The sequence below is a fragment of the Accipiter gentilis genome, chromosome 10 (assembly GCF_929443795.1).
Source record: "Accipiter gentilis chromosome 10, bAccGen1.1, whole genome shotgun sequence".
Taxonomy (NCBI): Eukaryota; Metazoa; Chordata; class Aves; order Accipitriformes; family Accipitridae; genus Astur; species Astur gentilis.
In genome coordinates, this window is record NC_064889.1 from 6,846,257 (window position 1) to 6,861,697 (window position 15,441).

The 15,441-nt window shown below is 43.2% G+C and overlaps 1 protein-coding gene across 2 annotated transcripts in view; it reads left to right on the forward strand.

Moving 5' to 3' along the window:
- The first annotated feature begins 232 nt into the window (after positions 1–232).
- RORA (RAR related orphan receptor A) overlaps positions 233–15,441 on the forward strand; it is a 382,781-nt gene continuing 367,572 nt past the window's right edge. For both annotated transcript variants that reach the window (XM_049813336.1, XM_049813337.1), the window contains exons 1-2: positions 233–288; positions 432–676. In XM_049813336.1, coding sequence (XP_049669293.1) covers positions 275–288; positions 432–676 — 259 coding nt within the window. In that variant the 5' untranslated portion in view covers positions 233–274. The remainder of the gene's footprint in view (positions 289–431; positions 677–15,441) is intronic.

The following is a 15,441-nucleotide window of genomic DNA, read 5'->3' on the forward strand; positions in this document are numbered from 1 at the left end:
CGCGTCGAGGCGCGGGTCCCGGCCCAGGCGGCGGTCGGACTGGCTTCCCGCCCGCCCAGGGCTACGGCAGCACCTTCTCTTCCCCCGGCCCCGCTCCGCTCGGGGGGCCGCAGGGGCTCCGCGGCCGCCGCCCCCTCCTGCCGCCGCCCGCGGCCGTGCGGCGCCTCGCCCGCCGCCTCCGCGGGCGCCCGCCCGCCCGGCTTGGGCCCGCAGCCGCCCCGCGCCGCGGCGGCCGGCCGGGGCCCGCGGCCTGGGGCCGCGCCGGAGGGCGGCGATGCCGGGCGCGGGGTGCGCGGCTGGCGGCGGAGCGCGGGGGGTGCGGGGGCGGGGGGGTGTGCAGCTCTCGCTAGCGCTGCTTGTGGTCACAGCCAGGCAAGCTCACATCCCATCTGGATCACGCTCGCTCTCTCCCTTCTGCTTTCCTACCATAGAGTTGCGCTGGAAACAGAAGATAGAGGGAGTGTAGGAGCTCGCCATCTCCAAGCGATCTACATTGGGAAAAACATGGAGTCCGCTCCGGCAGCCCCCGATCCAGCAGCCAGTGAGCCGGGCAGCAGCGTCTCCGAGGCGGCCGCCGGCGCCAGGGACACCCCGGTGAACCTGGAGCCGGCCCGGAAAAGCGATGCGCCGGCTCCCGTCCGCAGGCAGAGCTACTCCAGCAGCGGCAGCAGCAGAGGTAGGGAGACTTGGGGAAGGGGGAGGGGGCCGGGGGAGTGGGATCGGGGGTGGGTGGGAATAGGAAGAGGGGGGTAAGAGAGAAGGGGGAAATGCAGCAATTTAATCCCCTGGTTTACCGCTCGTGCTTGTCGAAGCCGCGCACGCAAACAAGCCACGCTTGTACCCCCTGCAAAACCTTGCAAACTTTTATAGCTTCTTTTAATTGCTGCAGGAGGAGGGACAAATGCAATGAAAATACTGAGCGGGGTTTGGTGCTTTCCTATCCCTCCCGTTTATTGCCTGTGGTATCCGGATGGGTAGTGTGCCCCTGAAATTACATAATTTTATAAATATATAAAGCAACAGCAGGAGTATTGGGATTCAAGGCAACAAACTTTTAAAGCTGCAGTGTCCTTCCTCCCCCCCCCCCCCTTTTTTCTCCCCCTCGTCTGTCTCCTTTTGACAGTTTCTCAACTGGTGTGCTGTGGCTTGTTGTGAATGGGGGATCTGCGATTAAACAGGAGATGTGCGGTTTGCGGGCGACTTATTCACTCTCTTGCGCGCTGTTTTCCCTTAATTCATTTAAGTGTATCTGAAAAACGATTTCCTCTCGGAGCGGATGATCTCGTAGTTGCTGTTGTTTCTCGAAGGTGCACAACTTTGCAGAGGGTCCCTCTGCTCCCGTGGGTTCTCCTTCGCTCCCCCCTCCCCCCGAATAAAACGCTGCAAACTAGCAGACGAGCCCCCCTTTTCTGCCGCTTGACTGCCAAGCTACCTCCTGCCTCCGATTGCGTCTGTTAGCCGTGCGGGTCAGCTCTGAAGGTGCTCAGGGCGGTTGAAGTTTGGCGTCAGCTCGGTAGTGCCCGAGCGGCCCCGGCGGCGGGAGGCGAGCCCCGGCGGCGGGAGGCGAGGGCTGCGCGCTGCCGGGCGCCGCGGAGCGGAGCGGAGCGGGCAGGGCGCGCTCGCCCCTGCTCCCGCCGCGGGCGTGGTGAGGGGCGCCGGCTTCAAACACCGCCGGAGTTTGCCGAGACGTGCGAGAGGGAGGAGGCTGCCGCTTTAATTACTTGTAGGAGCAACGCTTCATAAATTATTTACAAGAGGGGGAGCGCGCTAGAGAGGCTTCGCCGGGTACAAATCACTCGGTGATGGGTAAAAATTAATGAAATAACGCTATGCAATAATACACACGGCTGTTGAAAGAAACGACGGGCGGAGGAAAAGTGCGTGCCCGGCGGGAGCGGCAGCCCCCTCGGCGGTCGCCGCCGGGGCTGGGGCGGCGATGCCCGGCCGCCGGCGGCGGGGAGACCGTCTCTCCTCGGACGGAGGGATTTTTTGGTTGTAGGTTGGAATATGGCTGATCATGTGTCGGCTTGTGTTTTACAGTATTTTTCCCCTTTTGGCCACACCCCCCCTTCCCAGGCAGCTTCCCACTCAGGGAATCCGCGTACAGTAAAAGCCATCGAGATGACACACGCCGAAACATTTAATTAGAGGCGATTTGCGAGCAGGGAGCGCGCAGTTAGGCGGATGCCGAGGCGAGGAGGAGCGGGCTTGGCCGGAGGAGGCCGGGTGGCCACGGGCGTGTGTGCAGGGAGCATTTGGCTGCGCGGGGTATATTTAGAGCTTGCGAGAGTGGATTTGGAATGCAAGCGCCTTATGTAACGAGGTTAATCAGAAACACTGGAGAAAATTTCCTTAATTTGTCGGGGAGTTTTCTGGATGTTCGCGGAGCGGCCGTAGTTGGCGGGTGTTACACAACGCCCCCCCCCCCCCCCCCCTCCGCCGCCCCGACTCTCCCGGCCGAGGGCTCCGGCGGCGTGGGCAGATGGTGCTGCCGGGGAGTGGGGCCGGCGGCGGGGAGCCGGCAGCCGGCTCCGGCGGGCTTGGGGAGGGGGTAACTTTGGGATCCCATAAATTATGTAACGCTCGGCTGCCGGTTCTGTGCGGATGCGAAGAGGAGCGGGGGGGGTGGGGTTGGGAAGAGCAGGCGGCTCCGGTGGCGAGGGTGTTTTCTTGGCGGTCCCGAATTGTTTAGGCTTTGGTACTGCTAACCTGCTGACCCATATGTCCCTCCTCCCCCCGGGATTAAATAAGGAAGGGGGAGGGGGTCGGGCGCTCGCAGGCACACGCGGACACTCGCCCAGGCTCACACTCGCCGCACGCAGGCGGGCGCTGGGTTATGTAACAGTCTGAATGAAAAAACGAAGGTCAGTGATGGAGGGAGGCATCCGTGTGCAGCACAATAGCGAAGGCGCTGCGATGCCGTGGCTTGGCAGTCCTTAAAGTGAAATAAAGCTTACGGCAGTAGCCGGCGTATGGTTTTGAAGGGCTTGGGAGGGGAGAGGGGAGAAGGAAGAGGAGAGTGGCAGGGATTTGGGGGAGGGAGGGAGGGGAGGGGAGGGGGGGGATAAAAAAAAAAATGTTTGGGTTTTTTCGGATGATGTAATGGAGTTGGCAGAAAATACAAGTCTACTCCTAGAGTGCAAACAGTAAGAGAATTGGAGCTGGCATTCTGTGCTAATGTTGCATAAATTACCGTATTGGAAATAAATTGACCTACACGCTACACGCCACCTGATTATGCCTTTCTAAGAGTTAAAACCTGAAGATACAGAACTGTGCAGGAAAACCTGACAATATTAACATTTTGGGTTCCTTAAAATCGGGACTTGATGGATTAGGTGTTAGGTGTCCCTATAGACTGGTAGCATTTTTTTTTTTTTTTTTTTTTTTTTTAAGCTATTGAAATAGAATTTGGTTTCTTGCCTTTTTTTGTTGTTGTTGTTTTTTTGTTATATGGCTCTGTATTTCTTATGGCAACAGTGTGACCTTAATGTGTGACCAGTACAGGTGAAATTATTTTTAGAACAGCTGCCTTATAAACTCATATGTTCAGCTGCGTATTGAGTTCAAGAATTTATCTGTTTGGGTCATGATTCTGCAATGTGTTGTAAGCTGGCAGATCTGGACTCTTGTGCGGTCCGTATGGAGTGATCTATTGATACTTAGATATATGTACACATGAACACACCTGTCTAAAAATCCTTATTTTTTGACTTAGCAAACCTTTTAGAACACTGGAAGTATTTGTTTCATATCCTTTATTTTTATAGCCGCACCTGCTGCAAAGCTGCTTTGATACTTCAGAGTTTATAATAACCAGTTTACATAGGGAATGAAGAAAACGAAATTGAAGAAAGGGCTGTTGATGAAGAAGTGGGGAAATTTGCTGTGGAATAAATTCTCAAGAGAATCTTTAGCTATTATAATGCTAGCATTCCAAAATACCCTATTCTTTGATATACAAACATGTTTGGAGTGTCAGATCCTTGCATAACTTGATTTTTATTTTGCTGAGGTTATGCTGTTTGTGTTGCTGTGTAGAACGCTTAACTGAAAACATAAATTCAGGAGTTATAAAAAGCACCTTTCAAATGGAGAATTGTTACCTGATTTATTTAATATACAGGAGTATGCGTGCATTACCTGCGTGTTTTGGAAAATTACCTGCAGCCTGATATCAAAAGTGTTTGTTAGAAAATTGACACCATACATGGAAAAAGCAAGAAACAGATAAAAAGCCTGGTTTTCCCCTCAAAAGGATATTTTTACCGCTGACACTAATTGTTAAGATTTTCCTAAGAGCAGTTACTGTCCAGCAGGTTAAATTTCAGTCTGTGTGTGTTCTGCAACAAGGGTTTGTGGTTTGCCGTGGTTAGTAGAAAGAATGTTTCACTCACTAGCTCACTGCCCTGGACTGTGACTGTTAAGTGCCATTCATTTCACTTTGCAGGCTTTGACATCCATGGAGTTCTCCCCATGCTGCAGTCTAAGGCTTAATGTTCTACTAGTCCCCTTAGAAATAGTTGTAATTGAATAAACTATATTTTAATAGGGAACTATGGTCTCATTAAAAATGAGAGCGTATAAAAAGCTTTTTAATCTGATAGAATAGGCTCTGGTTTTTGGAGCCAAGCTCTTGGTCTCAGTGGTAAGTCAATCAAGAGAGAATGTCTTGCTGAAAAAAAAAATTAAAGGCAGCTCTCGCATCATTGGAAGATGCTTTGTGTAAATATTTTTTATGATGCTTTGTATTTAATAATAGAAAGCTGCAGCTATGTAGGTTCTTGTTCTTATTTTCTCACTGTTGTGGTCCTTGAGAGTATTTGTTATTTTCCAGAAGCCTTTGGAATTTATTATCATGTCATCTATTCAGCCTGATCCTTTCTCTACTGATAGATTTGGGGGGGGGGGGGGGGCCCTTGTTTTTTTGTGTTTTGTTTTAATTTGGGTGATGCTCCACAAACAGGGATGTCACATCATTAATAGTGACATCAGTAGGTTTGTGGTGCTCTTTTCTTTAAAAAACCCTTTATTGCTAGATTTTATCCATTTCTGGATTTAGACTATTCCACGGAGCATAGTTGCGTTACAAAATTTCATGTGTTGTTTTCAGGAGGACTCTCTGAATTTTATAAATTTGGATGTTTTATGTAGATTCTTTGGGTTGCCTTTGTCATCATTGAGGGCTATTCTGCATGCACCACTGATTTAGTCCTATTTTGGTAAATGTGTGCTATGAATCCTTTAAAGGACAACATTGTTTTAAATGTTTGTAGCATAGGAGCAATAACAGCAGCGGTATGTTGTTCTCTTAGGAACAATGCAGTTCTCTTATTTCAATAAACCGTAACCTATTCTCTTATTTTATTTGCTTGAGAAACATCTCAGGAGCTCATAAACCAGTATGTAAATACTGTTATCGTTCAACCAAATGCTGTAATTTTACTAAATAAAGAACATGTTTTGTAATGGAGATTAACGGGCTGTGTGACAATTTCAGTTTTGGGTATAGTACTGTGTTTGAATGGAAAGGGCAATTTCAGCTTTGGGAGGTTGTCTGGGGTTTGGTTGGGGTTTTTTTCTAATTTGTTTTTTTTTTTTCTTTTTCCTTCTAGTATTTGTTTTATAAGCTACAAAAATGTAGCTGGGGAAAATCTGTAATGACTCAATTGATCTCAGTGGATTTAATGAGAGCTATCCCAGTGAAAAAGAGAGGGGGGAAAAAAAAGCCCAACCTAGGTTTAAATTACTGTGGTACCTGTGTCACTCTTGATATTAATTCATGAACTGGTGATCCATTCTCTGCTGAAATGTTTTTAAGAATGCATTTTCAGTGGCACACAGTTACAGGAACAGGTGTACAAAAAAACCCCACAACCAAACAAAAACCCCAAACAAACCCCAAACCACCACCACAAAAAATTTTTTAAAAATTAATATCTAAATGCACTGGCAAGTCTGGGTGCTGTGTAGCTTAAGGATTGTTTACAGACTCTGTGCTTCCTTGCTTCTAAATACAAAGCAAATGGTGGGAGGCAGCAGTAGCCCGTGTTGGGGCTATGGTGGGAGGCAGCAGTAGCTGGTGTTGCACAGTTGTGGAAGGCAGGGGAAGGGAAAAGGGAATGCTGGGCCTAGGTAGTTCACAGGGAGCTGTCAAAATGGAACAATACACTTGACTTAGGGCCTTGCATTTCTGTACTGCGAGGCAATTGTCACCTCCTCAGCTGTTTGTCCATCCCAGACGTTTTAGCTATAGACACCTATACCATCAAAGACTTCCTGTCATCTTAGTTCTTTGGGGCAGGCTGTTGAGGGGGAAAGCAGTGGCTGCTTCTCAAGTGGAGCTGAATTTTCTTCTCTGTCACAGTACACTTTCATCTGGACCTGAGCTTGCTAGGGAGATTCTGTAGTTTTCTGAATTTCTGTGGCTTTGGTAGAAGAGGAAGTTCCTACAGGTAAGGCGTTGGAGAAACTTTTGGTTGTGTGGAAGCTTCCACATTTCACATGCAGATTTCTGCTGTCTTGTTTGCTCTTCCTCTCTCTCTCTCTCTCTCTCATCTCTCATCTCTCTCTCTCTCTCTCTCTCTCTCTCTCTTTTCCTTTCCCCAAAGTATCTTGTGTTTTACCTATTGCTGAGGCAGTCTTTGTAGCCCTGATAATCACTTCTGGAAGTGTATTTTACAGAGCTGTTAGTTTTAAGATTATATATACCCACAGCTGGCAGACAATTCATACCTCCTTACCTGCACAAGTTCTTACAGATATGTAGACAAGGGCCCTGCAGAGCAGAGTCTAAATCCTCTACCATCACTAGGTCCATGTTACACAATTCGTGTCATAAACGGATCGAACTTCGTTTTGAGGGTTGCTAGCTTTTTTTGGCCCCCGTGTTCTGATAGCAGGCTTTTCTACAGCTCTGCTGTTCTGATGATTAGAAAGCCTCTTCTCACTACTAACTGCGTTCAGGATTAGTTCGCTTGCTTCTTTAAATGTTGGTTATAAAATCTCCTCGGACTGAAAATGAAGACGAGACTGGTATTGTATTTTGTGATAACTGGACTAACATACTGAGCTCTGTTCTCTGACTCATGGTTTAGCACTTCAGCGTATCTGTTGTAGATGGTCTGCGCTGATAGAAACATGAGAATAGCTTGGGCTGTATGTCAGGAGGAGTTAATTGTCTAATTTCTTGAATGTAAAGGTTGTGAATTATTCTTCATACTCTTATCTGAAGTCTCATCTAGGTATGTTTCATTCTCGGCAACAACTGAGCTCTCCAGAGATTAAATGTATTAGGGTGTGTACTTTTTTGAAGAAATTGTGGGGCTTATTTTACAGCAGTTTAATCTTACAGTTTAGCCTCATTGCGCTGTTCATTTGGAAGGATCCCCAGGTGTTTTAAACACTATTGGGAACCATTTTGCTTATTACTGAAATCCAGCCACTTCTTGTGTGGAATCTGACAGCTGTTTAATGGTGCTCAGCCATGCTAAGCAGATCAGAACAGAAAGTGAAGAATACCATACCTGATTGAAACACTCAGAGGGATTTTAGGTACAGATAATATAATTATCTGCATTGGAATTGGGTCAAACAGCTCTACTCCTGTAGAAAATTACTAGATATTTTCAGTGGCAGTGTATGGTCAAGAAATTGGTTTGAAATACCTTCCTGAAAATGATACCCCCAGCAGTGAGATAATCAAAGATCCTGCTGCTTACCCTATTGTGATCACCAGTTGCGGTGTGATCAATGTTTTCTTCAGGTATTTCTAGATGTATTAATTGTTTGGTCCCATGCTGGTATGTGAAATCTCACAAACCAGGGGGGACAACTGGGATGTTGCAGGTCTTCCTTTGCAAAGCAGATTCCTGTACGGTTGTGCTCTTTTAATAGCGAGTTGCACTGCTGTATGTGAAATGTGCTTATATTAACAGAGGTTATAAAAATGGTTGTGGGGGATCTGTTTACCCTAAGCTAGTAGGGGATGGGGAAGGTGGGCATCACAGTCTTTTCTTTTGAGGATATTGGGGAGTGTGGGGAAAACCTATAGCTCTTTTCCAGTTGCCTTCACTTCCCATATAATCTAGCAAAACAGAATATAAACAGAAGGTCTGTAAAGGATGTAAAGGAGCAACAGTTAAAATTCATGATCAACTGAATGTACATAAATGTTCCAGTAATCATGACCAACTGCAGAGTCTTTTATTTGTAATTTAATCTAATAATTTCCATGCACTTCTAAAGGAACACACTATGAAGCTGGCAACTTCTGAGAAATTGCTGTGCTGTTACAAACAGCATTTGGGCTGGCATTATAACAGCATGATAGATAGCAAGATGGAGAACAAAGTTAGCAGTTGAAACTGAGCTGAGAGAAATTGCTGGCAGAATGTGAGAAAGCGGAGTTGGATTATGATAACCTCCCTTGCAGAAGCAAATTAAGCCTTTTTAAAGGTTTTATTGATTTTTAGTTTGTAGTTGTACTATGTATTTACCTCACATGGGTACATGAGATTAATGACACAGGTGTAGTGACCACGGAGTGAAAAACTGTGGTGCTGCTGTTCTTTTTAAATGTTTCATTTTGTACAGACTGTGGGATATTTACAGCATTAATTGACAATATGTCTGTGTGCTTTAGTTCTGCAAGTGTTCAAATGGGTTGGAAGTGTTTAATGTACATAAGTGATGGAAATGGAAACTCCTGAACACCTAGAAGGAGGTTGAACAGAGCACCCCCCACGCCTTTTCTTTATTACTCACATAAAAATTCTTAGAAGGGGCATGTTCATCTGAAGAGGTGGTTTGTGTGAAGAATGGTGAATATATGGCCAAGAAGGGTGCAGCTGGCTTTGAAAATATGGCTGAATGAATATAGAATTAAAAACCCCAACCAACAAACAAACAAAAAACCTCAGAGGTAAACCATTTGGCATTAAGTGCTATCAAGCATGCATCTAATAGCATTACCAACTCCTCACATATGATAGAGAAATCTTTCTCCATAGTTATGTAGAAGTGTATGCCATAAACTTCTGAAATACATATATATGCAAAACTGTAGACACCATGGGGAAGACTTAAATTATGTATTAGAAGAGCTTGACTTGACTGTTTTGGCACTGAAGCAAGGTCTGTTGGATACAGTCAAGGATAAAACCAAGGCCAAGGCTTGTGAAATACAGATTATAGGTTTTATTTTCTTCCTGTCATGGAAGTGTGAGAATACTTTAAAGTAGGATTTCCCCTCCTAGTTTCTCTTCAAAGGTAGAGGTGGGAAAAAATGCCTTTGTATGAACTGATAGATGACTTTGCCAAAGTCTGTACGAAATGTAAATCAGTTAGAGGGCTGTGCTGCATTACATCTGTTAACTAAGGGCAGAAAGGTAAGGTTTAAACTATTCCTTTGAAAGAAGTCTTGAAATTTGATAAGACAGGCTAAAATACAGCTTTTGTTAATACTTTACTTGAAGTCAAAAACTGTCAGCATAAAGCATCTTCTAAATCCTGTGTATATTAAAAAATAAAATAAAATGAAACCAATCTCAAAGGAAACTAGGGCATATCAAAAACCTTTTTTCTCTCTGCATCATACTACATTTGTGTAATCTTCAAGAGAAGTTTTGTTAGTCGTTTGTGTTGTCATTATAGAAGTTAGGAAGAGTCCTTTACTGCCTGGGTTGTTACCGAGAGGACTTTTAAAAATTCTAATGAAATATACTCTGACCTATTAACATCTGACATTGAGTCACAGTGTTTCTGAGATAATACACATAAAAGTAAGTCTGTTGGCAAAAGCAACTCTTTCCAGGCTTGATGCTTGGAGCAATAATGGATAAAGAACTATGTAGTGGTGTTGTACTTTTAAGTCGCTAAGCATTTTTGCCCATCTGTCAATGGCCAGCCAGTCTTTACACTTTGAGAGTCTTTAAAAAAACCGAACTGATAGGTCACTTCTACAGATTTCATTACCAGTCAACACTCTTGGCATTTGTAATGGTATATTATTTTCTGCTAAAATCAGGTGTATTTTTAAAAACTGAAGTAATCTGATTTTCATGAACATGAATCTGCAAGAGATCCGATTAAGGTCAGTCATATGTTAGCAGCATGAAAGCTACCCTTGGCTATTAGAAGCGTTCTGCTCTACTGGCAGAAGACTTGATCCTGTGACAGTTTATATGTGTGTTTAATACTAAGCATCGTGAATGATTCTGTTGATGTCAGTGATACTACTTCACTGTACAGAGCTAAGGGAGTATCTGTAGTAAAGATGAAAGGAAGACTGCTAGTAATCAGGAACTGTACTGTGAAATTGTCTAAGAAAAATATGAAATACTAATACTGATGAAAATTACTTTGGAAAAAAAAAAGATGAATTAACTGTTGTTTTCCAGGTAGGTAGGGCTGGGTAAGTAGTTGTAATTATTTTGGCAGATACATTGTTACCCTGCTATAATTTTGCTTGCAGGATCATAATGTGGCTCTGTTGCTGGAGAAGAATTTATATCCTTACATAAGAACAGCTGTTAAGAAATGAGCAAGAACTTCCTTGTGTGCAGAACCTGAGTTATACTTGTCTGTTGCTGTACATGGAATGTGTTTGCTAAGATTGCTAAAAATTTTATTTTGTAATTGCTGAAATCTTAGCTCTATTCTTATAACAATCAAAAAGTCTCTTCTGTTTCCTGATGGAGAGAAGAAGGGACAGAAATGGGAACAAATTGTAGGGACTTACCTGCAGAAAATCTAGAAAGCTGACTGTTGAGGTGACCTGGCTTATTGGTATTTATCTCTATAGATTTTGGCTAGTTGTCAAAATCTGTTTATGCTGTCTTGGCTGCTTCTAACAGGGTTTGACCACAACTGAATTATCTTCTCTTTTTTGTTTTGCAGGTAAATTACACTATATCACTTCACGTCTTTTTAGAGATTCCTGGCTCTAGTTCATGAGAAGTTGTAGTTGTTAATTTTTTTGGCCATAAGCCCCCACTGACATTACCATGCTAGGTCAGCAGTGTCCCAGAGATGCTCTAGTGTGAGTAGTATGGAGATGCTCTAGTGTGACTAGTAGTGTAATATCCAAGGCTATGCAAAAGAACAAGGGAAGATTTTTTTTTTTTTTTTTTTTTAAAGGGAAGCAAAATCCTTCCAAAATTCTAGCTAGTCATTAACTTTCCACAGCAGTGCTTACATCTCTTAGAAACGGGCTCAAGGACTTCTGTCACTAAAACCTTTGGTTTCAGTTCTCCAAAGAATGCTCCCACATACAACATTCATCTTAGAGGAGATGAGGACAAAAGATTCTGGATGAAGCCAGGATCAACGGAGCAGCTAGGTTTACAGATAGCCACAGGGTTCCATTTAGCAAGATGTATTTAGTCCCAGTGTTGAGCTTCTCTGTTCTAGCCATGTGCTGAAATGGCTGACTGGTGTTCCCAAGTCCACCTTCCTGTTGTTTTCAGCCCAGTTTAGAGACTGTAGAAAAGGCTTGTCACAGATCTCTGCAATTGGCAGGTCTCCTCTGAATTTCTTCCACGTATCCTTTCTTTTCTTTTCCACAGCAGAGGTTCAAAGCAGAATGTCTTTAGGGATTTGAGAGCAAATGATCACAAGTGGCGAGGTGGGGACTTGTGCCAATATACTGAAAATATTTTGTTGCATTGCTTTTCTCTGCACACAGCAGAACGCACACTGGAAGCAAACTTGGCTCTGGAAAGGCAGCAATAGAAAATGTAAAAACAAACCCAGAAAGGAAGTAAATGAAGCCAAAGGGGGAGCAGGGTAGTTTTGGGTAATGAACAGTAAAAGAAAGATGTGGCACTTAAGGAAGAAGTGTAATGAAAGGGCAGAAAGGAAAGATGACTGATTTGGAGAACAGCCTGAAAAAAACAAAACCATTTGGAAAAGGACTGGAGTAGTGGGGGAAGGTACAGTGTCTACTGGGGGGAGGGGAATTTACTGCCTTACTGCCTCTGGACAATTCATATATTAATATTCTGTGATCTTGTGTTTACTATGGAATGTAATAAAATGTATTTTAGTGCATGGTGGGGTCTCAAACAGTTGTTTCTCACAGATTTGCTTCAGCACCCTATTGTTTCCAATGAGCTCTGACTAAATGCTTTTGCCATAGATGTTGTGCTAATGTGTTATATGAATTATTTGTCTTATCTCAGTGCTGTGAAATTAGAAGCCCTTTCCCACAGTGTGTTAAGCAGATTAAAATGAAAGCCTGTTTTTATGGTCCAGGAACAGTGCAAAAAAATTAAAAAAAAAAAAAAAAAAAAAAAAGTTGTGATCTAACAGTGGGGTGCTGTGAGAAGGCTTTTTGAAGCAAATACATTTTATAACCTAAATGGTGAGATGAGTTCCACGCATCCCTTGAAAAGGTTTATATTGTTTTCCCTGGTGCCTTAAATCAAGGGGAAGAGCTTTTGGGATTGGTAGTTTCTACTAAGATACCTTTTGTTGTTGATGCCTTTTGAAATTAACTTCCTAGGCAGCTGTGCAGTTCCTTCTTCAAAACCTTGTCAATGACTAAAGGGCAACATTTACTTCCCGGTAGACAGTCCTGGGACAGATTTTGGGCTCTTCTGTAAAGCACTAAACATCATATTAAAGGCTACTACAAGCTATTTTTTGTTTGCAAGAGAAATTGCTTTAAAAAGTAGTCAAGCGATAGCTTTGCAGAGGTATACATGAAATTCAGGATTCATGTTACTCTGTCTCTTGCATTCCGGTCTTGTGCATCAGTCCCTCCTCCCTTACAGGTAGAATATATTTTAGTTACAGCAGTATTTTATTTCTATTGACTTACTCTAATCTTATTGTCGTAATGTTCCAAGATACTTTATATGACAACTACTCTTCTACCAGTGTGTTATTTGTCACATAAAAAGTCTAAAACGATAATGAATTTATTGCAGACACAACATGTGCTTAAGATAAAGAGAGTATCTTAGTATGTTTGAGCAATAGCTTTAAGTAAGACATCACATGGTATTGTAATATGTATTTGGGACGGGACAGAGTAATGGTATGATGTCAGAGTGAGTATTGTACTTTTTCTGGACTCAGTTCCTATCTCTGTAGCTTTCTCATTCATTTATCTTATTTGCCTACATGGAAATAAGAAACAAGATTGTGTATTGCTACATCAGTAATGTTGTCCCTTGGGGCCTCTTCAGATCATGATCAAGTTGAGAAGGCATGGAAATGCGTATGGACTACTCTGTGTCGAGGTTTAAGCTGAGATGCATTGAGTTTCAAATCACGAGGACAGAAAAAGCCAGGAGATACAAGAGAGCTGACCCATTATTTCCCTGTCCGTTCAAGGTATGACTTTTTAGGCGTTTACCTCCCTGCAGAAGGTAGGGGTTAGCAGAAGTCTGGCATTTTTCCCCTCTGTCAGTGCCGGAGGAGGAGGAAGCAGCTGTGCCTAAACGTTTTTCCTTCTTTATTGTCCAGCATCTGCTCTAGGTGTCCCTTCGTAAGACGAGCTCTATGCAACAACGGGTCCCTGGGATATCTGTGTGTTTTGTTGGCACAGGAAATGACTCCATCCCTGATACGGCAGTCTAAACAACCGGTGTGGATGCAGCTATGCCAGCAGAAGGGAGCATTTATCAGTTTATCCTGTGTTCGAGGGAAGACTGTAGCAATGTCAGCATAATTATTTTTTTCATCTTAAAAATTGTCCTCTGTCAAGCTATAGCTTGTCATGCTGGAGATAGTGGGGGCTGGGGAGGAGACCAATGTTTTTTTGTCATAGCTGTGTTAGCAGAGGCTCTGCTGTACAGGCAGTGCTTAACAATCTTCAGGAGATTGTAGGGCTCTCTCTCTGGTTAGCCCTTACCACTACAGGTCAATGGAGTTATATGGTTTAATTTATATCAAAGACTTCAGATCCCCCTGCAAACTGTACGCTACGGTTCTGTGGTGTTCTACGAAAAGATTTTGCACTATGTTATGTATTAAAACTTTATAAGAAATAGGTGGTGGTGGTGGGGAAGCAGTATTCCCTCTTTTGGTATAAATTCTTACCTGTTTTGAGCATTTTTTCAGCATATCTTGACCAGATCAGCACAGAGAAATTTGTTTTTAGTCTATCTCCTGTAGTGTCTGATTACTGCAACCACATTTAAGTGTAAATGTAAGCAGTTGAAGTTTGTGTAATGCTGACATTTCTATGTGAAATTTCTCCAGAAAAGTAAATATTTCTACATTACTGTTTTCCAAGGTAATGTTTTCTCTGTAAACACATTGCTTTTGATTTGCATTTCTGTTTCATATTTTTCCAATTTGTTTTGTTTTAAGTGGAGAGGCCTGTAACTTCTGGACAATACTGAGGAAAAAAAGCTATAGACATAAACCAAGAACATACAGGGAATAATTAAGCTATCTTAAAGTTAAGGCATTTGAAATTTTTAATATCTTTAAATAAGGTAATTTAAATTTAAGTCATATCATGAAGCTGTTCTGCATGACTTCCACCAGCCTTTATTAAGGACTAAGCAGTCTACTTGCCTCCTTTTAGAGGTTACACTTTTATTTCTAATTTGTCTTCGAATGTGCAGTTAATAGTAATATGACAATCATTCAGTTTTGTAGAACCAGGTAGACTTCTAGCACTGTGGAGAAGTTTTTAGTACAATGTAAAAACACATTATTCAAGGCACTGGCATAATAAGTAGCCTCCTCATGTTTTCCTTAAGCACAATTTGGAAGGAAAATAAATTCCTTTCAGTGGCACAGATGTGGTTATAAGTTTTTTTTCTATCACTGGCTAAATTTGCTTATGAGTATTCCAAATGGGAAGGTGTTCGTTCCTTCAAATTTGTTTAAAGCTTCACATGGTGAAAGTGGAAGGATGTAGTAGAGGTGTGATGTGCTTTCTTGAATATCACATTTTTTCATCTGGGTACATGTGTTCATAGAGTTACTGTGGTCAAGAGTGAGACAGGGTTCTGAAACATTCATACTGCATATTTTTTTTTACACTGCAAGAAGTTAATTCAGTTTGTCATCTCAGGTGAGAGTTCTTACTGTGACCATTGAGTTATCAAGGGGGGGAAAGTCTTGCAGGAGATCATAAAAGCAACAAACACAAACTCTTAATTCCTTGGTAGCAGCGTTTCATGTGGTTTAGTCTACCTGATCAAATCTGTACTTAAAAATTGAAAGGGATGATTTGGCTTTAAAACTCCCTTTTTCTAGAACTACCTTCTCTTTTGTACACAGGGAAAAACACTTCCACACCCCCCTCACCAAGCGTAGCCGTAGCATGTGTGAGGTGACCGCAGTCACTGTGTGACACTCCCTGACATCATAGCCAGGAGCAGGTATTAGCAAGACTGAGTATGTCATGGCTTGGCAGTGCTAGGGGACGAAAGGGCATTGGGAGGGCTCTGGTTTGATGGCCACATCAGATGCTAC